Source organism: Eumetopias jubatus, unplaced genomic scaffold, assembly GCF_037043125.1.
Source record: "Eumetopias jubatus isolate StellerSeaLion01/CBP00866 unplaced genomic scaffold, mEumJub1_p1.0 scaffold_9, whole genome shotgun sequence".
Taxonomy (NCBI): Eukaryota; Metazoa; Chordata; class Mammalia; order Carnivora; family Otariidae; genus Eumetopias; species Eumetopias jubatus.
In genome coordinates, this window is record NW_028274815.1 from 78,641,891 (window position 1) to 78,667,304 (window position 25,414).

The 25,414-nt window shown below is 39.8% G+C and overlaps 1 protein-coding gene and 1 pseudogene across 1 annotated transcript in view; one reads left to right on the forward strand and one right to left on the reverse strand.

The window, feature by feature from the left end:
• TSGA10 (testis specific 10) overlaps window positions 1-12,460 on the reverse strand; it is a 135,337-nt gene extending 122,877 nt beyond the window's left edge. Inside the window, exon 1 of the mRNA XM_028104067.2 lies at window positions 12,378-12,460. Coding sequence (XP_027959868.1) covers window positions 12,378-12,434 — 57 coding nt within the window. The 5' untranslated portion in view covers window positions 12,435-12,460. The remainder of the gene's footprint in view (window positions 1-12,377) is intronic.
• LOC114209846 (small ribosomal subunit protein eS1 pseudogene) lies at window positions 4,267-5,067 on the forward strand (annotated as a pseudogene).
• Window positions 12,461-25,414: the final 12,954 nt, after the last annotated feature.

Here is a 25,414-nt window from a genome sequence, read left to right on the forward strand (position 1 = left end):
TTCTCCATACTCTTTATACATAGGTTCGTATTATCATTATAGAAATACACTAACTTTTGCTCATGAGTCTTGCCCTTTTCTCCATTTAACTAAAGACACTTCTGAGGCTCAGCCTGAATTCCAGTCTCTTAGGTGTTCTCAATATTCTCCATCAAATAGTGATCGCTTCTTCATTGACACTTCTGTATGTACTGGTTATGAATAAACTGTGTAGCTATTTATTTTTTTGGATAGGTCTTCCTCACACATTAGAATCTTTTTTCTTTTATTATGTTATGTTAGTCACCATACAGTATTTCATTAGTTTTTGATGTAGTGTTCCATGATTCAGTTTGCATATAACACCCAGTGCTCACTGCAATACATGCCCTCCTTAATACCCATCACCAGGCTAACCGATCCGCCCACTCCCCTCCCCTCTGAAACCCTCAGTTTGTTTTCCGAAGTCCACAGTCTCTCATGGTTTGTCTCCCCCTCTGATTTCCAACCCCTTCATTTTCCCCTTCCTTCTCCTAATGTCCTCCGCATTATTCCTTATGTTCCACATATAAGTGAAACCACATGGTAATCGTCTTTCTCTGCTTGACTTATTTCACTTAGCATAATCCCCTCCAATTCCATCCACGTCAATGCAAATGGTGGATACTCATCCTTTCTGATGGCTGAGTAATATTCCATTGTATATATGGACCCCATCTTCTTTATCCATTCATCTGTTGAAGGGCATCTCGGCTCCTTCCACAGATTGGCTAGCGTGGACATTGCTGCTATGAACACTGGGGTGCATGTACCCCTTCTTTTCACTTCATCTGTACCTTTGGGGTAAATACCCAGGAGTGCAATTGCTGGGTCATAGGGTAGGTCTATTTTCAACTTCTTGAGGAACCTCCACACTGTTCTTCAAAGTGGCTGTACCAACTTGCATTCCCACCAACAGTGTAAGAGGGTTCCCCTTTCTCCACAACCTCTCCAACATTTGTTGTTTCCTGGCTTGTCAATTTTTGCCATTCTAACTGGTGTAAGGTGGTATCTCAATGTGGTTTTGATTTGATTTTCCCTAATGGCTAATGATGTTGAAAGTTTTTTCATGCATCTGTTAGCCATTCATAGGTCTTCCTTGGAGATGTTCATGTCTTCTGCCCATTTCTTGACTGGATTATTTGTTTTTTGGGTGTTGAGTTTGAGAAGTTCTTTATAGATCTTGGATATCAGCCCTTTATCTGTAGTGTCATTTGCAAATATCTTCTCCCATTCCGTGGGTTGCCTCTTTGTTTTGTTGACTGTTTCCTTTGCTGTGCAGAAGCTTTTTATCTTGATGAAGTCCCAAAAGTTCATTTTCACTTTTGTTTCCCTTGCCTTTGGAGACGTGTCTTGAAAGAAATTGCTGTGGCTGATGTCAAAGAGGTCACTGCCTATGTTCTCCTCTAGGATTTTGATGGATTCCTGTCTCACATTGAGGTCTTTCATTCATTTACAGTTTATCTTCGTGTATGGTATAAGAGAATGGTCGAGTTTCATTCTTCTGTATTTAGCTGTCCAATTTTCCCAGCACCATTTATTGAAGAGACTGTTTTTTTTTCCTATTGGATATTTTTTTCCTGCTTTGTCTAAGATTATTTGACCATTTAACCATTGATTTGAGGGTCCATATCTGGGCTCTCTATTCTGTTCCACTTATCTATGTGTCTGTTTTATCGATGTGTCTGCTTGAAGTCAGGCAACATGATGCCCCCAGATTTGTTTTTCTTTTTCAACATTTCCTTGGAATCTTTTCCGATTCCATACAAATTTTAGAACTGTTTGTTCCAGCTCTTTGAAAAATGCCATTGGTATTTTGATTGGGATGGTGTTGAAAGTATAGATTGCTCTGAGCAGCATAAACATTTTAACAATGTTTATTCTTCCAATCCATGAGTATGGAATGTTTTTCCATCTTTTTGTGTCTTCTTCAATTTCTTTCGTAAGTGTTCTGTAGTTTCTAGAGTATAGATTCTTTACTTCTTTGGTTAGATTTATTCCAAGGTATCTTATGGTTTTTGGTGCTCTTGTAAATGGAATTGATTCCCTAATTTCTCTTTCTACAGTTACATTGTTAGTGTATAAGAAAGCAACTGATTTCTGTGCATTGATTTTGTATCCTGGCACATTAACTGAGTTGCTGTGTGAGTTCTAGTAATTTGGAGGTGGAGTCTTTCCACATAAAGTATATCATCTGTGAAGAGAAAGAGTTTGACTTCTTCTTTGCCAATTTGAATACCTTTTATTTCTTTTTGTTGTCTGATTGCTGTTGCTAGGACTTCTAGTACTATGTCGAACAATAGTGGTGAGAATACGCATCGTTGTTGTGTTCCTGATCTTAAGGGAAAAGCTCTCAGCTTTTCCCCAGCAAGAATGATATTCACTGTGGGCTTTTCATAGATGGATTTTATGAAATTGAGGAATGTTCCCTCTATCCCTATACTCTGTGAAGTTTTAATCAGGAAAGGATGCTGTATTTTGCAAATGTTTTTTCTGCATCAATCTAGAGGACCATATGGTTCTTCTCTCTCCTCTTATTAATATATTCTATCACATTGATTGATTTCCGAATGTTGAACCACCCTTGCATCCCAGGGATAAATCCCATTTGATCGTGATGGATGATCCTTTTACTGTATTGATGGATCCTATTAGCTAGGATCTTCTTGAGAATTTTGGCATCCATATTCATCAGGGATATTGGTCTGAAATTCTCCTTTTTGATGGGGTCTTTGCCTGGTTTGGAGATCAAGGTAATTCTGGCCTCAATGAACAAGGCTGGAAGTTTTCCTTCTGTTTCTATTTTTTGAAACAGCTTCAGAAGAATAGGTATTATTTCTTCTTTAAATGTTTGGTAGAATTCCCCAGGGAATCCATCAGGCCCTGGACTCTTGTTTTTTGGGAGGTTTTTGATCACTGCTTCAATTTCATTAGTGGTTGGTTATTGGTCTATTCAGATTGCCAGTTTCTTCCTGTTTCAGTCTTGGTAGTTTATAGGTTTCCAGGAAGGCCTCCATTTCTTTCAGGTTGCTTAATTTATTGGCATATAGTTGTTGATAATAATTTCTAATAATTGTTTCTATTTCCTTGATGTTAGTCATGGTCTCTCCCCTTTCATTCATAATTTTATTAATTTGGGTCCTTTCTCTTTTCTTTCGGATAAGTCTGGCCAGTGGTTTATCAATCTTATTATTTCTTTCATAGAACCAGCTTCTAATTTCGTTGATCTGCTCTACTGTATTTCTGGTTTCTAATTCATTGATCTCTGCTCTAATCTTTATTATTTCTCTTCTCCTGCTTGGCTTAGGCTTTATTTGTTGTTTTTTCTCCAGTTCTTTAAGGTGTAAAGTTAGCTTGTGTTTTTGGCGTTTTTCTATTTTTTTTGAGGGAGGCTTGGATGGCTATGTATTTCCCCCTTAGGACCACCTTTGCAGTATCCCATAGGTTTTGGACTGATGTGTTTTCATTCTCATTGGTTTCCATGAATTGTTTAAGTTCTTTAATTTCCTGGTTCACGCATTTTTTTTTTTTATCTGACAGGAAGAGACACAGCGAGAGGGAACACAAGCAGGGGGAGTGGGAGAGGGAGAAGCAGGCTTCCCGCTGAGGAGGGAGCCCAATGCGGGGCTCAATCCCAGGACCCTGGGATCATGACCTGAGCCACCCAGGCGCCCTGACCCAAACATTCTTAAGCAGGATGGTCTTTAGCTTCCAAGTGTTTGAATTCCTTCTAAATTTTTTCTTGTGATTGAGTTCCAGTTTCAAAGCATTGTAGTCTGAGAATATGCAGGGAATAATCTCAATCTTTTGGTATTGGTTGAGACCTGATTTGTGACCCAGTATGTGGTCTATTCTGGAGAAAGTTCCATGCGCATTCAAGAAAAATGAGTATTCTGTTGTTTCAGGGTGGAACGTTCTGTATATATCTATGAGGTCCATCTGGTCCAGTGTGTCATTCAAAGCTCTTGTTTTTTTGTTGATCTTCTGCTTAGATGATATGTCTATTGTTGCGAGTGGAGTGTTGAGGTCTCCTACTATTAACGTATTATTATCAGTATGTTTCTTCATTTTGGTTAATAGTTGGCTTATGTAGTTGGCTACTTCCATGTTGGCGGCATATTTACACTTTTTGTATCTTCTTGTTGGATAGACCCTTTAAGAATAATATAGTGTCCTTCTGTATCTCTCACTACAGTCTTTAGCTTAAAATCTAATTTGCCTGCCCTTTTGGCTCCCTGAGCAGTGCCAATGGCAGTCGGCAAGAACAAGCGCCTTACAAAAGGCGGCAAAAAGGGAGCCAAGAAGAAAGTGGTTGATCTATTCTCCAAGAAAGATCGGTATGATGTGAAAGCACCAGCTATGTTCAATATAAGAAATATTGGAAAAACATTAGTCACAAGAACTCAAGGAACCAAAATCGCATCTGATGGCCTAAAGGGTCATGTCTTTGAAGTGAGCCTTGCTGATATGCAGAATGATGAAGTTGCATTTAGAAAATTCAAGCTAATTACTGAGGATGTTCAGGGCAAAAACTGCCTAATTTCCATGGCATGGATCTTACCAGTGACAAAATGTGCTCCATAGTCAAAAAATGGCAGACCATGACTAAAGCTCATGTTGATGTCAAGACTACCAATGGTTATTTGCTTCATCTATTTTGTGTTGGTTTTACTAAAAATGCAATAATCAGATTCGGAAGACCTCTTATGCTCAGCACCAACAGATCTGTCCAATTTGGAAAAAGATGTTGGAAATCATGACCCAAGAGGTGCAAACAGATGACTTGAAAGAAGTGATCAATAAATTGATTCCAGACAGCATCGGAAAAGATATAGAAAAGGCTTGTCAGTCTATTTATCCAATCCATGATGTCTTCATTAGAAAAGTAAAAATGCTGAAAAAGCCCAAGTTTGAATTGGGAAAGCTCATGTTGCTTCATGGTGAAGGTAGTAGTTCTGGAAAAGCTACTGGGGATGAGACCGGTGCTAAAGTTGAACGAGCTGATGGATATGAGCTACCAGTCCAAGAATCTGTTTAAAAGTCAGACATTTAACGGTGACAAATAAAAAATCATATTTGTGATGCTTAAAAAAAAATTTCTCTGATACGAGAATTGCTACCCCAGCTTTCTTTTGAAGTCTGTTGGCATGAAAGATGGTTCTCCATCCCCTCACTTTCAGTCTGAATGTATCCTTAGGTTCAAAATGAGTCTCTTGTAGACAGCATATGGATGGGTCCTGTCTTTTTATCCAATCCACAACCCTGTGCCGTTTCATGGGAGCATTTAGGCTGTTCACATTGAGAGTGATTATTCAAAGATATGATTTTATTGCCATCATGTTGCCTGTGAAGTCCTTGTTTCTATAGATTGTCTCTGTACATTTCTAGCCTATATTACTCTTGGGGTCTTTCTCCTTTTATAGAACCCCCCTTAATATTTCTTGCAGGGCCAGCTTGGTGGTCACATATTCTTTCAGTTTCTGCCAGTCTTAGAAGCTCCTTGCCTCTCCATCCATTCTGAATGACAGCCTTGCTGGATAAAGTATCCTTGCCTGCATGTTCTTCTCATTTAGTACCCTGAATATGTCTTGCCAGCCCTTTCTGGCTTGCCAGGTCTCTGTGGACAGGTCTGAAGTTATTCTGATGTTCCTCCCTCTGTACGTAAGAAATCTCTTCCCCCTAGCTGCTTTCAAGATTGTATCCTTGGATCTAAGATTTGCAAACTATACTATTATATGTTGGGGCATTGGTCTGTTCTCATTGATCTTGGGAGGGGTCCTCTCTGCCTCTTGGATACAAATGCTTGTTTTCTTCCCAGATTAGGGAAGTTCTCAGCTACAATTTGCTCAAAAATATCTTCTAGACCTTTCTCTCTCTCTCTACCCCCTCAGGGATCCCAATAATTCTGACACTGGAATGTTTCATCACGTCTCTAATCTCTCTCAGTCTGATCTCTTGGGCTTTAATCTGTTTTTCCCAGGCCTCCTCAGTTTCCTTCTTTTCTACCATCTTATCTTCTAGCTCACTAATTCATTCTTTTGCCTCGTTTACCCTGGCAGTCAGAGTATCCAGTTTAGACTGCATTTCATTATAGCACTTTTCAGTTCGGCTAATCAAGATCTCATTTCTGCCCTTAGGGATTCTATATTGTCGCTAATATTTTTCTCAAGCCTAGATATCAACTTTGTAATTGTTACTCTGAAGTCTATTTCTGATATCTTGCTTATATCCATATCCCTTAGGTCTGTGGCAGAGGCCAGTCTCTGATTCTTTTCTTTGTTGGGTGTTCCTCATCTTAGTCATTCTGTTGAGGGGTGGTTGAGGGAATGTACAGAGTCCAAAGTATTAACCATGACCCAAGCAAGATGCACCTGTTTTATAGGGATCTTCGGGTTGTCATCCTCTTGTTCTTCCAGCCTGTCTTCTGGGGGAGGGGCCTGCTGCACTGTTACTCAGGCAACCCTGCTTGGGCAGAGTTGCCCTGCCCCCTGGGGGGGCTGGGAGTGGGCTCAGTGTAAACCAGTTTTTTGGGGCTTTTGTTCTCTAGCGGCTTTCCCTGGCAGCTTTCTGCATCTCTTCCCAAAGTCAGAGCAGAAGTGACCACATCCAAACCACCTCTGTCTCAGAACAGAGAAATCGCAGTCTGCTCTTCACTGAGCTCTCCAGGCCACAATGTCTCTGTTTCTGTCTGTGCTGCTAAAAACCACAGCCTCCCCGGGTTGTGCGCCCCACAGCAACACTGCCAGCTGTGGAACCCAGGGACAGGCACGTCTCTCCCTTTGTGCTTCTAAAATTGCGAGCTGCCCCCAGTTAGCGCATGCGCACCCACAGCTCCTGGATCCTGTCTGGGGGCTGCACTAAAGTCCCTTCCCCACCACCACTAGTCTGCAAGTCTGTGTGAGGTCCCACCGTGGGACACTTTTGTGCTCTGGTGTTATATCACCTTCCTGGCACCAGCTTATGGCAGCTCCCTCCCCCTTCTGTTTATCTTCTAACATCTGAGTGCAGAATCACAGCTCCCCACTTCATACCTCAAGACCATCGGAGATACTCTGTTTGTAGAGATCCAGATATATATTCTTACATCTCACGCTGATTTCGTGTGTGTTCAGAATGGTTTGGTAGATATCCAGCTAAATTCAGGGGACCGGTTGAAAATAGGGTCCCCTACTCCTCTGCCATCTTTTTCCACAATCCCAATTATTAGAATCTTAAGAACAAGCAATATCCTAGAGCTCTCTGTATTCCTACCAACCTGCACCGAACTCTCTGCATAATAGGAAAGTGCCAATAAAAATTTATATAGATTGATAATAAAGGAGTGCACAAAAGCAGATAAAATTGAACTTTCCTTCTTCTCCTTGGTAAACTGGTCAGGTAGAGATTCTATAAAATTACCTATCAAGTTACACTAGAAATTAAAAGTAGGAAGAAGCCAAAAGTCTCCCTGACAATTGTGAGCAACTGAGCAGCAATTTTAGAGTTGCTACTTGCTCTGCACTAGCTCTGGAAGCAAATGAAAAGGGAGAGAAATCCGTGTATCTGAAATGCCCATGTCTCTCCTGCCAGGTTCCCCACCTCAGCCCACCTGAGTATCCTCCACATTCCCACAATCTCTATCTAAATGGAACTTGTATTCCTGTACAGATCTCAGAGAATGGAAGTAAAAGTACTTTGGAAGCAGCCAATTATTATGATAAAAACCCAAGCCAGAATCACAATCATTCTCAATGAGGGAAGCAACATAGCCTAATAGTAAAGAACTTGTTCTTTAGCATCAGACTGCTTATGTGCATAATACTAGCTTTGCTGCTTCTTAGCTGCACCATAAGCAAGTTACTTCCCTGGCCACGGCTTCATCTGTAAAATAGGAACGATAACAGTACTTGCCTCCAAGAGCTGTTGTGAGGATTAAATGAGTTACAGTAAAGCATTTTAGAACACTACCTGGCAAGAAGTGCTATATATATTATTGGCCATCAAGTCCTACTTATCTTTTCCCTAAAATCACTCTCAAGTGCATTTCTTCTATTCCCACTGTCACTGTTTCAGTTTATACTTCCAGATTTTAACAGTCACATTTATTCATTTTTCAAACAAATTTATAAATAGCTAGGATAAGAATGAACCAGTATTAGATTCTGGGGATAGAAAGATGGAAAACAGGTGTGCCCGGGTGGCTCAGTAGGTTAAGCATCTGACTCTTGATTTCAGCTCAGGTCATGATCTGAGGGTTGTGTGATCGAGCCCTATGTCGGACTCCGCAGCTTGACAGCCTCTGTCCCTCTCATTCTACCCCTCCCCTCCTTTCTCTCTCTCTCTTTCTCTTAAAAAAAAGAAAAGAAACATGGAAAACAAATAAAAACCTACAATCTCAACCCTCAGTGGCTCTAGGGAAGTCCAGAACAAATAAATCAAAAATTACAGTACAACATAATTAGTGCCATATCAGAGGAATGCACGTGTGCACATGTATGCTAAGAGAATATAGTGAAAAAGATAACAAAAAAAAAGTGGCTTTGACTTTAACTTCCCCCAAAACAGACTTAGGATATATTTTCCATATTCCCCCAAAACTATGAATATACTCCTACTGGAGCACTTAACACACTGTATTATGTCTACTGAATGTCCAAAGCCATCACAACTTTAACATGTCTAAAACAGACCTCTTAAGCCCCCCACTTGCACTCCTGCTGTCAACCCCGCCTCCACTATGTTCCTTCCCAGTTCTTTCCCATGTCAAATGCATCATTTGTGCAGTGCCCAAGGGATTGCCTTTGTTTCCTCTTTCCCTAACCCCCAACAATGAACCCTGTTAGTTCTACCTCTAAAATATTTCCCAAATCCATCCACTTCTCAACATGCTTATTACCACCTCCATATTCATCTCCCACACCTTTACTGGAACAGTTCCCTAAGTGGTCTTTGTGCTTCTACTATTGCTCCCTACAACTTTTTTCCAAATTGAAATCAAATCTATCACTTTAAAATCGTGAGATCCTGCTCAAAACACTCCAATGGCTTCCCACTGCAATTAGAATAAAAATCCAAACTTTTTAAGGTCCTACATAATTTGGGCCCTGCCTTCACTTCCCTAAATAGATCTAGTACTCTCTTTTTCACCCACCAGCTTTATTGGTTTTCTTTCTGTTCCTCCACTGTGCCAATCTCATTCCACTTCAAGGTCTCTGTCCTTGCTTTCCCTCTCTTTGGAACACTCTCTCAGCCCTGTGCATGGCTGGCTCCTTCTCTGGCTCAAAAGTCAGCACGTCTTACCTGACCTCTTACCTAAAATAGCCTCTCTCCTAGATACTCTTTCATCAGGTTATTTGCACTTAACACTATTTGAAATTATATCATTTATTTTTTCACTTGTTTATTGTCTGTCTCCCCACTACTAGAATGTAAACTCCAAGAGATCTAGGCTTTTGTCTGGTCACTGTTACATCTCTAATGCCTACAGAAGTGCCCAGCACAAAGTTGGTGGTCAATAGAACATTCTGAAAATAATAAAATTTTGATGATTCGAACAAAGTAGTTTCAGTGGTGCAGATGGGGTAGAAGCACATTTAAAGAGGACTAATAAATGAGTAATGAACAAAAGGAAATAGAAAATGTAGACTTCTTTTAGGAAGCATGATTGTGAGATGAGAAGTAGAGCGAAAGATAGAAGACCACAGTTGTTGAAGGGTTGTTACAAAGGAGAAAAACTTTTTTCTTAATTCTCTTTATATCAAGGACTCCCTTCAGAATTAAACAAAAGCCCTGAGTCCTCCCCTCAGTAAAATAAAAACACATATAAAACTTTACAATCAATTTCAGGGGGTTGAAGAACTCCCTAAAGTTCCTGTGCTCTAGATTAAGAAGCCCTACAGTATAAACACATCGAAGATTCCTAAGACATGGGTTAATGTTAACTAATGGAGAAAGGCCACTGAGCCAATAAAAGGAAACCCAAATAAACAGCATGTGCACTGTCCTTTGAGACTAGAAAGAGGAAAGCAAGGTCAGGTGAAGATTTACATAAGAAGGGGTAGAAATTTGAAGAAAGTCCTGCCTGGTAGAATTTTCATTTTTTCATGAAATAGGAGTTCATGTGCTAAAAAGAAAAAAATATCAATCTTGAGCAAAATACCATACATATAATATATGCTCAACAAATGTCACCAAATATTTTGGTAGAATAATTAAAAATACTGGAGTATTTTATATGGGATTCTGAAATCTGGTTCCACAAAAATATCAACTTGTTTTCTTTTTATAAAACTGTCTCCAAAAGTTTATACTGACAGATACTTTGAGGTAGGAAGGAATAGCCTTACTAACAGAAAGATGTAGAAAACCACACAGTTTTATGAATAATTTTGAGATAGGTTTTTGTATTATAAAAATAAGTGAAAAAAATGTTTTGGGAATTCACTTCAAACAAAACAGTAAAGACACAATGCTTAACCTTTCTTATGAAAAAGAAATAATCTCTCCAGTTATCCAACCAAATTCAAGCTCCTTACTTTTCTTCATCCAGACTATTCTGTAAAGAAATAACTTGTCTTTTTAAAGGAGCATAAAACAATGGCCTTAGAAGTGATCATTTATCAAGACCTCTAAGAAACATAAGGGGTTAAGGAGTTGTTTTCAAGAGGCTTTCCTGAACTAAAAAATATTAATAATAAACTGATGTTAATCCCATAACTAAGACAAATAGAACTACCTTACTAACTAGCTTAATTCAAAAGATTATCATGGCGTACATGTATGAAAAAGTCCACAGCAGTGGTTCATGTTTACCAAAAACTGTAAAAACCTTTAATAGTAGAGTAGCTAATCACTAAACAACAAACTAACTATAAGCAACAAGGATAAATCTTAAAAACAACGTTGGGTAAAGAAGCAAACTAAAAAGGAATATTTACTACAATTCCATTTATATAAAGTTCAAAAACAAGCCAAACTAGAATGTGCATGTTCACATACAAAGATGGTGAAACTCTAAGGAAAAGCAAGGAAGTGGTTATCATAGAAATCAGGATGGTGGCTACATCTGGGGAGAAGAGGGACCATGTGATGAGAAAAGAGAATAAATAATAACACCTGCTCTGTCTCTGTGTATGGAATACTCTAAAAGCAAATTACCCTAAAACTGATCTAAGCAACTAAAAAAGACAGAAAAGGAGCCAACGGAATCTCTACATCTGATTCTATGCTGGACTATAAGCAGTGACTTTTTCAGACAATAAACAAAATAAGATATATTTTGCAAGCTGCCATTAAATAATGCCAAAATTTTTTGTTTACTATAAATATTTCATTAATATACCTTCCTAGTTATTTCTCACTAATTAAAATTGAATGGTTTAGTTCCTTGAACAATTAAGATACAAACAAGAATCAGTTTTATCCTGAAGGTAGATTTGAATGTGACACTTTCCATTTACGTTTATAACTAACCTAGTTTCTTCTAGTTATAAACCAATTATTAGTCTATTTATTTCCTTACAGGTTAAAAAAAAAGTGTACTTTAAATACTGAAAACCAGTGCGGGAAATTTAAAACAACGAATATCCTGCGATATAAGGGCCTGGAATGGAAGAAGGAAAACACTGGGGCTATGCCATCTATGCAAATCGTTCTTGAAACCCTAATCCTTGACTATACCATCGGGCTCCCTGCTCAGCAGAGAGTCAGCTTCTCCCTCTGCCCCTCCCCCCGCCTGTGTGCTCTCTTTCCCTCACAAAAAAATAAAATCTTTAAAAAAGAGAAAAAAAAAACAATAACAAAGTATTCCTATGCGTATTTAGGTATCAGGTCCATAATCGCCGCGGTTATTCAACTTTAGTCTCAAATGTGTTTTCAAACAAAACCCAGTTTACCTGCCTTTCCTGTGTATAATTTCTACTGAAATTATGTGAGATTTGCATGCAAATACCTACGTAATCTCGGCCCTTCCCCTCCCAAAGTCTATAAAGAGGCTTAGAAGTGAGAGGCGGGGAGCCAAGAAGACAGGTTGAACTCCCAAATCTCTGACTTCCAAATTCCTCACCTCCACTCCAGGCGTTTCTAAACAGAACAGTTCCCCCAACAACCAAGCGGAAAGCTGCCGCAGGAAGCGAAGCGGTCACCATAGGAACTGGGCTCAACCCTAAGCGCCCAAGAAACAACAACAGCGGCAAAGTTTGCTCCTGGAGGGCTTCCCTGGACGCAACTCTGTCCGCTACCGTCCCTCACAGCTGGTCAAACAGGGAATTCCCACCTCAGAGATCACCCACAACCTAATCCCCGTCACACCTGCCCTGTTGCAGGGCCTTCCGATCCAGGAGCTGCTTTATCCCAACCCGGTGCATCCCTGCTGCCTCTACCTGGAGCTCCGAGTCCCTCCCAGGGTTTCTCGGCCCGTCATCCTCCCCGGAGCTCATCTCGACGACTGGCAGGCTTTGACCTGTGCCAGGGATCCAGATCCCTCTCCGTCTCCATCCTCCGCCCCTTTCCCCTCCCCTCCCACCCACAAATCGACCTGGCCCCACCCCAGCGGAGGCAGAGGAAGGCGGGACCCGTAGGGAAGGAGGCGGGGGCGGTTAGCGCCGGTCGGCGCCGCCGTCGGCCCCGCCCTCACGCTCTGTACCTGAGGGGGGCTAGTCCTCCACCTCCCCGGCGCCTTCGCTCCGCTTCCGTCCCGCGCGCCCCCAGTTCCCGTGCGCACGCGTACCTGGCTCGACCCTCCCTCTCGCGGGGACTACACCGGTGCGCGCACAGCCACGCACGTAGAGACGCGTACGTCCACCTGTCCCCCTTACAGGGCGCGTAGTAGAGACCTCTTCCTGGTCCATCCGCGCCGCGCAGGCGTACGCCCACGCAGCGCTTAGACGTCCCACACGAGCGTCCCGTCTCCTAGTAACCAGCCGCTGCCCGCTTCTTCATCATTTAATTCTTACTCCCTGCCTGCGGCCGCCGCACCCACATAGAACACGCATGCGCAGGGCTGTGTCTCCTCCTGCCTTCTTCCTTCGGCTCTAAAACACCTGCTGCTTCACTATTGCAGCTTTGTTGCAATTTTTTCCCCCTCGGGATACGGTACCGTTTTGGACCCAAGTTCAGTGGACTCGTTACTCCCTAGAGCTGCTTTTGGGCACTGGGAGGTTGTTGAGCTCTCCAGCCGTAGCCAGGAGCCGGTTTTCGGGGAGTCTCCTAGGTCGGGTTCTGCTGCTGCATCCTCTCGGAAGAGGGCAGTTCTGTTCGGGTAAGCGCCTGCAGCCTGCGGAGCCAGCGAACCCACGACCGGGTCAGCTCTGCATGATTCAGTCATGGTTGAATCGGGAAGTGGCAGACCTAGCAATGAAAAGGCACAGATTCCTGACTGGTATTCCTTCTCCACATGCCAGTTCTTCTCCGAGACCCCTTTCCAGAAAAACTGGTGATGGTTAACAAAAGAGGAAAGGGTATACTATCTCACTTGATATTTAATATTGTATCGATTGTTTGCCTGTTTAATACCATTTACATTTGTCTTCTCCCGAGTAGGCGCCTTCAGTCTTGGAACACTAATTTAACCAGGTGTAATATTTTTGGCCATCCAACTATGTTAAAATTAACCACATTACCTAAAAGTGGAGAAATGAGTTTTTAGTGAAAAAGAATGAGGACTGCATTACTCTGCCAAATTTTGGGAGCCCGGCTTGAAAAGAAATACTGTTTTTTAAACATTTCTTAATATTAAATTGTCTTAACACAAGGGCTTCTGAATTCTAATGGCTTTATCTGCTTGTCTTTTCCTACAGGTGAAATAGGTAACTAGATTTTTATAGCTGTTCTCTGATGATCTTGATTAAGTTTGCACCTCTATTTCAAAAGTAATTTCACATTTGAAGAGACTAACAATTCCTGTTTTTCCCAGGTGAGTACTCCTTCCCGCCCCCCCCCCCCCCGCCCCGGTAATATATTATTGGCAGTCATAAACACATGTTAGAACAAATTTCTCCGTAGAAGTACATTTAATTATAAGTGCCATATGTTCTCCCCATCTCTGCTCTGATTTCACCATTATTTGTGCCATTACATCTCCTAGTTTGTAGCATTTTTTTTCAGCTATCATATATACTTTGTGGGTATAGCCTAGACACTAAAAAATTAACTTGAGTGTCCTTGTTCTTTTAAAGAATTCAGAGGTTTCAAGAGGTACATTTCCTCTGAAATATAATTATGCCTAACTGATAAAATAAGTTACAAAGAAACATGAACTGGAGCCTGCCTGGCTCAGTTGGTAGAGCATGTGACTCTTGCTTTTGGGGTGGTGAGTTCAAGCCCCACACTGGGTGTAGAACTTACTTAAATTTTTTTTAATTAAAATTTTTTTTTAATTTTAAAATTAGGGGCACCTGGGTGGTTCAGTTGGTTAAGTGTCTGCCTTTAGCTCAGGTCATGATCTCAGGGTCCTAGGCCAGTGTCCAGCTCCCTGCTCAGCTGAGGGAACCGGAGGTATAGGGAAAAAAAAAAACCTTCCCCCCGTTCATCCTCTCTCTCTCACTCTCTCTCAAATAAATAAATAAAATGTTTAAAAAAGTACTTTCCTACCTTCCATATTAGTACTTCCCTTACGGAAAATGTAAGAAAAGCTTAAGCATTTATGTGCACCAACTAGATGTTTCTGAAGATTCTTTGGAAAGACTGTAGGGAAAAGGACATTTTAAGGCCAAACCAGGGCATGAAGATTTTCCTTTCTTTTCCTATCAAGGACTGTTGATTTTGTCCCCCAACCCAAGAAAGTGAATATTTTCTTCCCTCTGTGGAATTCCAGAGTGGTAAGCGCTCCATCCTGCCCCAACTAATCCTTTTATAGTACCTGTGCTCTCCTGCTGTTACACTCCTGTGTAATTCTAAGGTCTGGGTTTTCTGTTCCCTTAGTTTCCCCCATCATTTCACAAGCTTCACTATGAAAGTCTCTATTTTGAGGTGCCTGGGTAGCTCAGTCGGTTAAGCTTCTGCCTTTGGCTCAGGTCATGATCCCCAAGTTGGGCTCCCTGCATCAGGCTCCCTGCTCAGGGGAGAGCCTGCTTCTCCCTGTGCCCCTCACCCAACTTGTGCTCTCTCTCTCTCTCTCTCTCTCAAATAAATAAAATCTTAAAAAAAAAAAAAGAAAACCTCTATTTTGTCTTTTTTTCCCTATACCTCCTTGGTTCCCTAAGAAAAAAATTGGGGACTCCAATTGAACATATGTTAAGTTGCTTGATGTTGTTCCACAGCTAACTGGTGCTCTGTTCATTTTAATACATCTTTTGATATATCTTCAAGTTCGCTCTTCTTTCCTTTGGCAGTGTTAACCCCATCCACAGTATTTTTTATGTCAGATTGTTTTTTTCATCTCTGGAAGTTTAATTCTTTTTAATATCGTCCATTTCTAACTTCATCATGCTCATGCTTTGCTCTATCTTCTTGAAAATATGGAATATATTTAAAATAGCTGATGAAGTCCTTGTGTACTAATTCTATCACCTGTGTCCTTTCTGGGTTTGTTTCTATTAACTCATTTTTTTTTCTCCTGCTTATGGGTCGTATTTTTCTGCTTGTTTTGCCTGGTTAATTTTTTTGGCTGTCAGACATTGCAGATTTTACATTGTTGGGTGCTGGAAGTTTTTGTTTTTGTTTTTGTTTTTCTTTAAATATATTTAGGCTTCCTTCTGAGATGTAGTGATGTTACTTGGAAACAGTTGTATCATTTAGAGCTGCACTGTCCAAAATAGTAACCACTAGCTATATGTGGCATTTTGAATTTATATTAATAAAATTAGATAAAACCTAAATTATTAATATGAAATAAGATTATATATTAAATATTATATTAAATAAAATTAGATAAAACTTAAGATTTCATTTGCACTATGTACATTTCAAATTCCAAAGCCACATATGGCTAGTGGCTAGTATAGTGGACAATAGATAGAGAATATTTAAATCATTGAGGAAAGTTCTGTTGGACAGCAATGCTTTAGAAGCTTCCTTTTAAGCTTTGTTACATCCAAAATACTCTTTAGGGCTAATCTGGCCTCTTTCTGAAGCCAGTACCTTTCTGAGGACTCTGATCAATGTCCTGTGTGTTAGTTCTTTACACTCAGGCTGGTGGGAACTCCATTCCTGACCCTGTGGAAGCTCTGCAGACTATTCAGCCTTTTCCTTTTTGGTGGTTCTTTCTCAGGCCCCAGTAGTTTCCTTGCACATGTGTTTCCTGATCAGTACTCAGCCAAAGAATTGTGGGAAATCCTCTGCATATCTCTGGAGCACTTTCTCTCACTGCCCCTCTCTCCACAAGTTCTAGTGACTGTGGCTTCTACAGACTCTGAACTCCTGTCTTCTCAACTCATTGAAATAACCAGACACACTGTGGGTTCCCCCTCCTTGTGCAGAAGCCTGAAATCTCTAAGCAGTGAGCACTCATAGCACTCACCTCGTTTATTTCCTTTCTCTCAGGGATTACTCTCCTGCACAGCTTTTTGTCCATTATCTAAAAACCATGTGTTTTGTCTATTTTATAACAGTGGTTTGCAATTTAAAAATTGCTTCAGACTGAGGGAACTGTAAGTGCATGAGCCCTAAAGCATAAGAGGGGTTAGCACAGCATGTACTTAGGAACGGCAATGAGGTCATGGGGCAGAATGAGTGAGAGAGATAGGAGTTTGAGAGGACAGAATGTTAGCTGGTGTATCAGTCTCCTATTGCTGGTGTAATAATTTACCACAAACTTGGTGGCTTTAAGCAACGCAAATGTATTATCTTACAGTTCTGGAGGTTAGGAGTCCAAAATGGATCTCACTAGAGTAAAATCAAGATGTCAGCTGGGCTGTATTCCTTGTGGGGGCTCTCAGGGAGAATCCATTTTCTTGCCTTTCCAGCTCCTGCAGAATGCCTGCTTTGTACAGCTCATGGTGTCCTTTTATCTTCAAAGCCAGCAATGGCCAGTCAGGTCCTTCCCACATTGCATCATTCTAACAGTGACATTCCCACCTCTCTTTCACTTATGCAGACCCTTGTGATTACATTGATAACCAATGATGAGAGCAGGATAATCTCCCCACCTCAAAGTCACTTGACTGGCAACCTTAATTCCATCTGCAACCTTAATTTCCCCTTGCCATGTGACATATTCACAGGTTTTGGGAATTAGGATGTGGACTTCTTTGGGGACCATTATTCTGCCTACCACAGCTGGAGACTCAATATGTAGACAATTTCACTTTCACTCTGACATGGAAGGTACCTAGAGCAGAGTGGTGAGCAGAGAGGATTGATGAAATCTAGCTTATGTTTTAAAAGGCTCATTCCAGATACAGTTTGAGGAGAATTCAATGGGAAGGGTTGGGCAAGAATAGAAACAGAAACAGGATTCATTGAAGGATTAGATGTGGAATATGAAATAGGAGCTAAAAATTACTCCACCAGTAATGCACAAGGTTTCCCATCATCCTATATTCTCCTTAATTCTCCATGTTATCCACCTTTCTAGTGTGCCATTCAGATGGTAGTAAACTTGCATTTCTCTGGTTCCTAGTAAATTTGAACATCTTTTTATGTACTCATTATCTATTTGGGATTCTCCAATCTGTGAATTATGTCTTTACATCCTTTGCCCATTTTCCTATTGGATTTCCTTTTTTCTTGTTGATTTGTAGTTATTCTTACATTCTAGCTGCAAATCCCTTGTCTGCTTTATAGAGCACATCTTCCAATCTCCATCATTTTGTTTATAGTTTCTTTATTGAATAGAAGTTAATTGTGAGTAATCAGGTCCATCTGTTTTCTTCCTTATTCTCTAAGCCTTTTAGTTTTTATTCAAGAAATCCTTCTCCACCCACAGTGACAAATATATTGTCCTGCATTTTTAAAACTGCATTTATAGTTCTGTGATTCACATCTGGGTCTTTACTGCATTTGGAGTCCACTTTTGTTTGCATATAAAAAAGGGATCCTGCTTTATTTTCATCCCCATCATGAGCTGGTATTCACAGTACTATCCTACTAAACTTAGTCTGCTCTATCCCCTTTGTTGTATGGTGCCACTTTTACCATTTGTGAAGTTCTGGCACATGACTAGGTCCAAACTGGAACTCTGTCATGTTCTGTTGGTCCTTTGTTCCTGAACCTGTACTAAACTGTACATTTTTTTTTACTTTCACTTTGTGGCATATCTAATGATAAGGCAAGTCTCCTGTTGTGTATGTCCAAATTCATTTAGTTTCTAATGGAACTTTATTCTTCCTTATGCATTCAAGATTTCTTCTTGAATGGCAATCTGAATGCCAGGCCAAAGAGGCCTCAAATAGACTTGTTCTCCCTTCATGTCCTCAAGATTCCAGACAAGTTAAGGTGAGACTCAAAGGGCCAAATCTACCCTATTGCATTTGGTTCCTCCTCAGTCTCTCTATTAAACTGAAATTTAATGTGCTAGTTGAGAATTCTATATGTTACCATTATTTTACCATTGTTGATTTCAAATGCAGTATGTTGTTTTACAGAGTTTTGTTACTATGGTTGACCCTTCAACAATGCAGGGGTTGGGGGGCACCAACCCCCTGCCCATGCAGTCAAAAATCTGCATATATCTATCAACTCCCCCCAAACCAAACTATTAATAGCCTACTGCTGACTGGAAGCCTTACCAATAATATTAAAAATTTACACATATTTTGTATGTCATATGTATTATATACTGTATTCTTACGATAAACTAGAGAGGAGAAAAGGTTATTAAGAAAATCATAAGAGGAAAATACATTTACATTACTATGCCATATTTACTGAAAAAAAAATTTGCATATAAGTGGATGCATGTAGTTCAATCCTGTGTTGTTCAAGGGTCAATTGTATATTATTTTTAGCTTTTTTCAACTTTGTATTCTGAAAAAATTTTAAACATACAGAAACTTAACAAGAATAATCCACTGAACAATTTTTTATCCTTTCCTACCTAGATTAACAATTGTTAACATTTTAAACATTTTATTTTCTCTTTATCTATTGCTAGGTAATTTGAAAGCAAGTTGTAGATATGATCCTTTACCCCTATTTCAGCATGTATCTCCTAAGAACAAGGACATTCAGTAATATAACCACAGTACAGTTACCACATTCAGGGCATTTCACATTAATGCAATATTATTATCTAATAAACCATCCATATTCATATTTTCCGATTGTCCAAGAAATGGCCCTTATTATACATTTCTCCTCCACCTCCCCAAATAAGGATCATTCATTGCATTTGGAAATCATGTCTCTTTCGTCTTCCTTAATCTGGAACAATTCTTCAGTTTCTCTTTGTCTTTCATACATTGACATTTTTGAGTAGAGGCTAATTTGTTTTAAGAATAGAATAAATTCAATTTTATTAATTTGAAGATAGTATTAGATATATATTTGATGAGAAAAAAATTCACCTTCAGTTTCCAAATCTAAGAAATAGGTATACCTACATTTTAGAATATCATCAGAGAGAGCTTTTAAAAATTTAGCTAAATTGTATTTGATTCCTAAAAAGCCATTTCCTAATTGTTACATTAACAACTTCTGAGTAACTAGTATGGTTAGGATACCACAACAGGCCCAGGACTCTTCTGTTATAAACACTGATAGTGTTATAAACACTAACCACACGTGGATAACAAAGTTTCAAGATGATGTCTTTAGAGATCTTCTGTCAATAAATGATTAGAGCTTGATGGGAATGAAATTCTAAATTCATAAAAGATACCACAGTACCTAAATATCAAAGAAATAATAATTTCCAAAAAAGTGATTAAGTGCTCTCATTCACAAGTCTGTTCCAGATCTCACATTACTGCTAAAGCATCTTCAGTACATCACTGTGTCTAACAAGCACTGGGCTTTCAAAAGTCCTCACTGTCTTCCTTGGCCAGGAAGCTGGTCCCTTCTGCCATCCTGGTCATTTCTGCTTATCAAGTTCTTTCAAAGCCCAACCCTGACCTATGCTCCCCTCCTTTCAGAACCTTTCCAAGCCCTCCCTCCATGTTGCACACTCATATCTCTTGACAGATTGGGTATCTGTACTAAGAGGTACTGTATCTTTATTGGACTTTTTTTTTTTTGTACTGTGGTAAAATATACAATTTACCATCTTAACCATTTTTAAGTGTACAGTCCAGTGTATTAAGTACATTCAGCGTGGTATAAAATCCTTTTAAGGGTGGTTTCCTCTTAGGGTGGGAGAACCCTGCCTGCCTTCCAGCTATCCTTCATCATTCCCCCAACCCTCTGAAGAGGTAACCCTAAGTGCTATTAAGGAAGAAGGGCAACAACTGATTGTAGCTACTTCCTGCTGGTCAGGGGTGTTGGATGGGGCAGCAGTCAGTGTTCCTCTCATCTCAATCTATCAAGGGGTCCCCTGTAGATGTCTGGTTTGACCTCTATGTGAGGCTCCATTTGAACCACAATTTGGAGTTTGATGGCCATTATTCTGGAAGATATAAAGTGGGTTAGGGCATTTAGGAGGCAAGGCCCAAAGCACAATGCAAGACCGAGTACAACCAGGGGTCCAGCGAGAGATACAGGATGTTTTAGTGAACTCCCCACATACTCTGAGAGGGCAGGCGAAAGGAATGCAATAAGAATTATGATTTTGATGGGATATAGGGAAAGTAACATTTAAGAAGACTTTTCTGAGTCTAGTTGCTTCAAGACTAGTTTGAGGTCCTCTCTGGGTTCACAGAGGGATTTCAATTCCTTGTTGTTAGACCCCATTGGGGACTAGGGTTTGACTCCAAAATGGTGGATCCAGGTTTCAAATTTAGGCACTTTGACTGCTATTGGAGTGGCTAAAATCACTGTATGCAGGCCTTCCCAGATAGGCTCTAACAAGCACTTGGTAAATATCCCACTTGCTCTTGAGCTGGTCTCTGGGCCTGGGTTTGATCACCCAAGGTCATTCCCTTTAAAGCTGGGGCACTGAGCAAGGTCTTCTTGAGATTTTTTTAAAGGTTTTTCTGACTCTGGATCCCACATTAATAGATGGGTACTGGCTGTCTGGGTGTCCGGTTTTATAGTTTTAGATCTTACATTTAGGTCTTTGATAGATTTTGAGTTAATTTTTGCATATGGTATTGGGTAAAGGTCAGTTTCATTCTTTGGCAGGTGGGTATCCAGTTTCCCCAGCACCTTTTGTTGAAAAAAACTGTCCTTTTCTCCATCAAATGATCTAAGCACCTTTGTCAACAATCATTTGACCATATATCTGAGAGTATTTCTGGGCTCTCTCTTCTGTTACATTGGTCTGTATGTCTGCTTTTAGGCCAGTACCACACTATTTTGATTACTGTTGCCTTCTATTAAGTTTCGAAATCAGGAAGTGTGGGTCCTCCAGCTTTGTTCTTCTTTTTCAAGATTGTTTTGATTATTCACGATTCCATATGAATTTTCAGACGAATTTTTCTATTTCTGCAAAAAGCATCACTGGGATGTTGATAGGGATTGCATTGAGTGTATGGACATCTTACAATATTAGGTCTTCTAATCCATGAACATGGGATATGTTTTATTTATGTCTTCTTTAATTTCTTTCAGCAGTGTTTTGTAGTTTTCATCATACAAGTATTTTACCTTGGTTAATTCCTAAGTATTTTATTGTTCTATTTATGCTATTGTAGATGGATTTGTTTTCTTAATTTCCTTTGCAGATTATGCATTGTTAGGGCATAGAAATGCAACTTAAAATTTTTTTTATTTAAATTCAATTTAGTTAACATGGTAAATTATTAGTTTCAGTGGTAGAATTTAGTGATTCATCAGTTGCATATAACACCAAGTGCTTATTATATCAAGTGCCCTCCTTAATGCCCATCACCTAATTACCCCATCCCTCCACCCACCTCCCCTCCAGCAAATCTCAGTTTCTTTCCTATAGTTAAGAGTCTCTTATGGTTTGCCTCCCTGTTTTTATATTATTTTATTTTTCCTTCCCTTCCCCATGTTCATGTTTTGTTTCTTAAATTCCACATATGAGTAAAATCATGAGATATTTGTCTTTCTCTGATTGGCTTATTTCACTTAGCATAATACCCTCTAGTTCCGTCCATTTTATTGCAATTGGCAAGATTTCTTTTTTTTTTTAAGATTTTATTTATTTATTTAACAGAGAGAGCAAAAGAGCACAAGCAGGGGGAGCAGCAGAGGGAGAGGAAGAAGCAGGCCCCCTTCCGAGCAGGGAGACTGATGCGGGACTCGATCCCAGGACCCTGGGATCATGACCTGAGCCGAAGGCAGATGCTTACCATCTGAGCCACGCAGGTGCCAAAGATTTCATTTTTTGATGGCTGAGTAATATTCCATTGCACATATACACACACACGCACGCATGCACACCACATTTTCTTTATCCATTCATATGTTGATGGACATCTGGGATTTTTCCATATTTTGGCTATTGTGGACATTGGTGCTACAAACATTGGGGTGCAGGTACCCTTTCAAATCACTATGTTTGTATCCTTCAGATAAATACCTAGTAGTGCAGTTGCTGGGTCATAGGGTAGCTCTATTTTTAACTTTTTGAGGAACCTCCATACTGTTTCTGGAGTGGCTGCACCAGTTTGCATTCCAACCAACAGTGTAAGAGGGTTCCCCTTTCTTCGCATCCTTCCCAACATCTGTTGTTTCCTGAGTTGTTCATTTTTTTAGCCATTCTGACAGGTGTGCGGTGGTATCTCATTGTGGTTTTGATTTGTATTTCCCTGATGCCGAGTGATGTTGAGCATTTTTTCATGTCTCCATTAGCCATTTGTATGTCTTCTTTGGAGAAATATCTGTTCATGTCTTCTCCCCATTTCTTGACAGAATTTTTTTGGTTTTTTCGTGTTGAGTTTGATAAGTTCTTTATAGATTTTGGACACTAGCCCTTTATCTGATATGTCATTTGTGAATATCTTCTCCCATTCCGTAGGTTGCCTTTTAGTTTTGTTGATTGCTTCCTTTGTTGTGCAAAAGCTTTTTATCCTGATGAAGTTCCAGTAGTTGATTTTTGCCCTTGCTTCACTTGCCTTTGGCAATGTTTCTAGGAAGAAGTTGCTGTGGCTGAGGTCAAAGAGGTTGCTGCCTGGGTTCTCCTCTGGGATTTTGATGGATCCTGTCTCACATTTAGGTCTTTCATGCATTTTGAGTGTATTTTTGTGTATGGTGTAAGAAAGTGGTCCAATTTCATTCTGCATGTGGCTGTCCAATTATTCCAACACCATTTGTTGAAGAGTCTGTCATTTTTCCATTGGATATTCTTTCCTGCTTTGTCGAAAATTACTTGACTGTAGAGTTCAGGGTCCATTTCTGGGCTTCCTATTCTGTTCCATTCATCTATGTGTCTGTTTTTGTGCCAGTATCAACTGTCTTGGTGATTACAGCTTCGTAATAGAGCTTAAAGTCCAGAATTGTGATGCTCTAGCTTTGTTCTTTTCCCTCCCTCCCTCCCTTCCTTCCTTCCTTCCTTCCTTCCTTCCTTCCTTCCTAGATTTATTTATTTACTTGAGAGAGAGAGAGTGCAGAGGGAAGGGGAGAGAAAGAATCCTCAAACGGACTTCCCACAAGTGTGGAGCCCATCGCAGGGCTTGATCCCAGGACCCTGAGATCATGACTTGAGCCAAAATCAAGAGTCAGATACTTAACTGAGCCGCCCAGGCACTGTAGTTTTCTTTTTCAACGTTACTTTGTCTTTTTGGGGTCTTTTCTGTTTCCATACAAATTTTAGGATTATTTGTTCCATTTCTTTGAAAAAAGTTGATGGTATTTTAATAGGGATTACATTAAATGTGTAGCGTGCTCTAGGTAGCATAGACATTTTCACAATATTTGTTCTTCCAATCCATGAGCATGGAATGTTTTTCCATTTCTTTGTGTCTTCCTCAATATCTTTCATGAGTATTCTATAGTTTTCAGAGTATAGATCTTTTAACACTTTGGTTAGGTTTATTCCGGGGTATCTTATGATTTTTGGTGCAATTGTGAGTAGGATCAATTCCTTGATTTCGCTTTCTGCTACTTTATTGTTAGTGTATAGAAATGCAACAAATTTCTGTGCATTGATTTTATATACTATGACTTTGTTGAATTCCTGTATTAGTTCTAGCAATTTTTTGGTGGAGTCTTTTGGGTTTTCCACATAGAGTATCATGTCATATGCTAAGAGTGAAAGTTTGACTTCTTCTTTGCCGATTTGGATGCCTTTTATTTCTTCTTCTTGCCTGATTGCTGAGGCTAGCACTTCCAGTATTATGTTGAACAACAATGGTGAGAGTGGATATCCCTGTCATGTTCCTGACCTTAGGGGAAAAGCTCTCAGTATTTCCCCACTGAGAATGTTATTTTCTGTGGGTTTTTCATGTATGCCTTTTATGATATTGAGGTATATTCCCTCTATCCCTACACAGTGGAGAGTTTTTATCAGGAAAGGATGCTGTATTTTGTCAAATGCTTTTTCTGCATCTAATGAGAGGACCATACAGTTCTCATCCTTTCTTTTATTAACGTGGTGCATCACATTGACTGATTTGCAGATGTTGAACCACTCCTGTAGCCCAGGAATAAATCCCACTTGATCATGGTGAATAATCCTTTTAATATAGTGTTGGATCCTATTAGCTAGTATCTTGGTAAGAATTTTTGCATCCATGTTCATCAGAGATAGTGGTCTGTAATTCTCCTTTTTGATGGGGTCTTTGCCTGGTTTTGGGATCAAGGTAATGCTGGCCTCATAGAGTTTGGAAGTTTTCCTTCCATTTCTATTTTTTTGAAACAGCTTCAGAAGACTAGGTATTAATTCTTCTTTAAATGTTTGGTAGAATTCCCCTGGGAAGCCATCCAGCCCAGGACTCTTGTTTGTTGGGAGATTTTTGATTACTGATTCAACTTCTTTGTTGATTATGGATCTGTTCAGGTTTTCTATTTCTTCCTGTTTTAGTTTTGGTAGTTTATATGTTTCTAGGAATTTAGCCATTTCTTCCAAATTGCCTAATTTATTGGTATATAATTGCTCATACTATTCTCTTATAATTGTATTTCTTTGGTGTTGGTTGTGATCTCTCCTCTTTCATTCATGATTTTATTTATTTGGGTCCTTTCTCTTTTCTTTTTGGTAAGTCTGTCCAGGGGTTTATCAATCTTGTTAATTCTTTCAAAGAACCAGCTCCTTGTTTTGTTGATCTGTTTTACTATTTCTTTGATTTCTATTATCATTGATTTCTGCTCTAATCTTTATTATTTCCCTTTTGCTGAATTTAGGCTTTATTTGCTGGTTTTTTTCTAGCTTCTTTAGGTGTAAGTTTAGTTTGTGTATCTGAGTCCTTTTTGCTTCTTGAGGAAGGCATGTATTGTTATATAGTTCCCTCCTAGGACCACCTTTGCTGCCTCCCAAAGG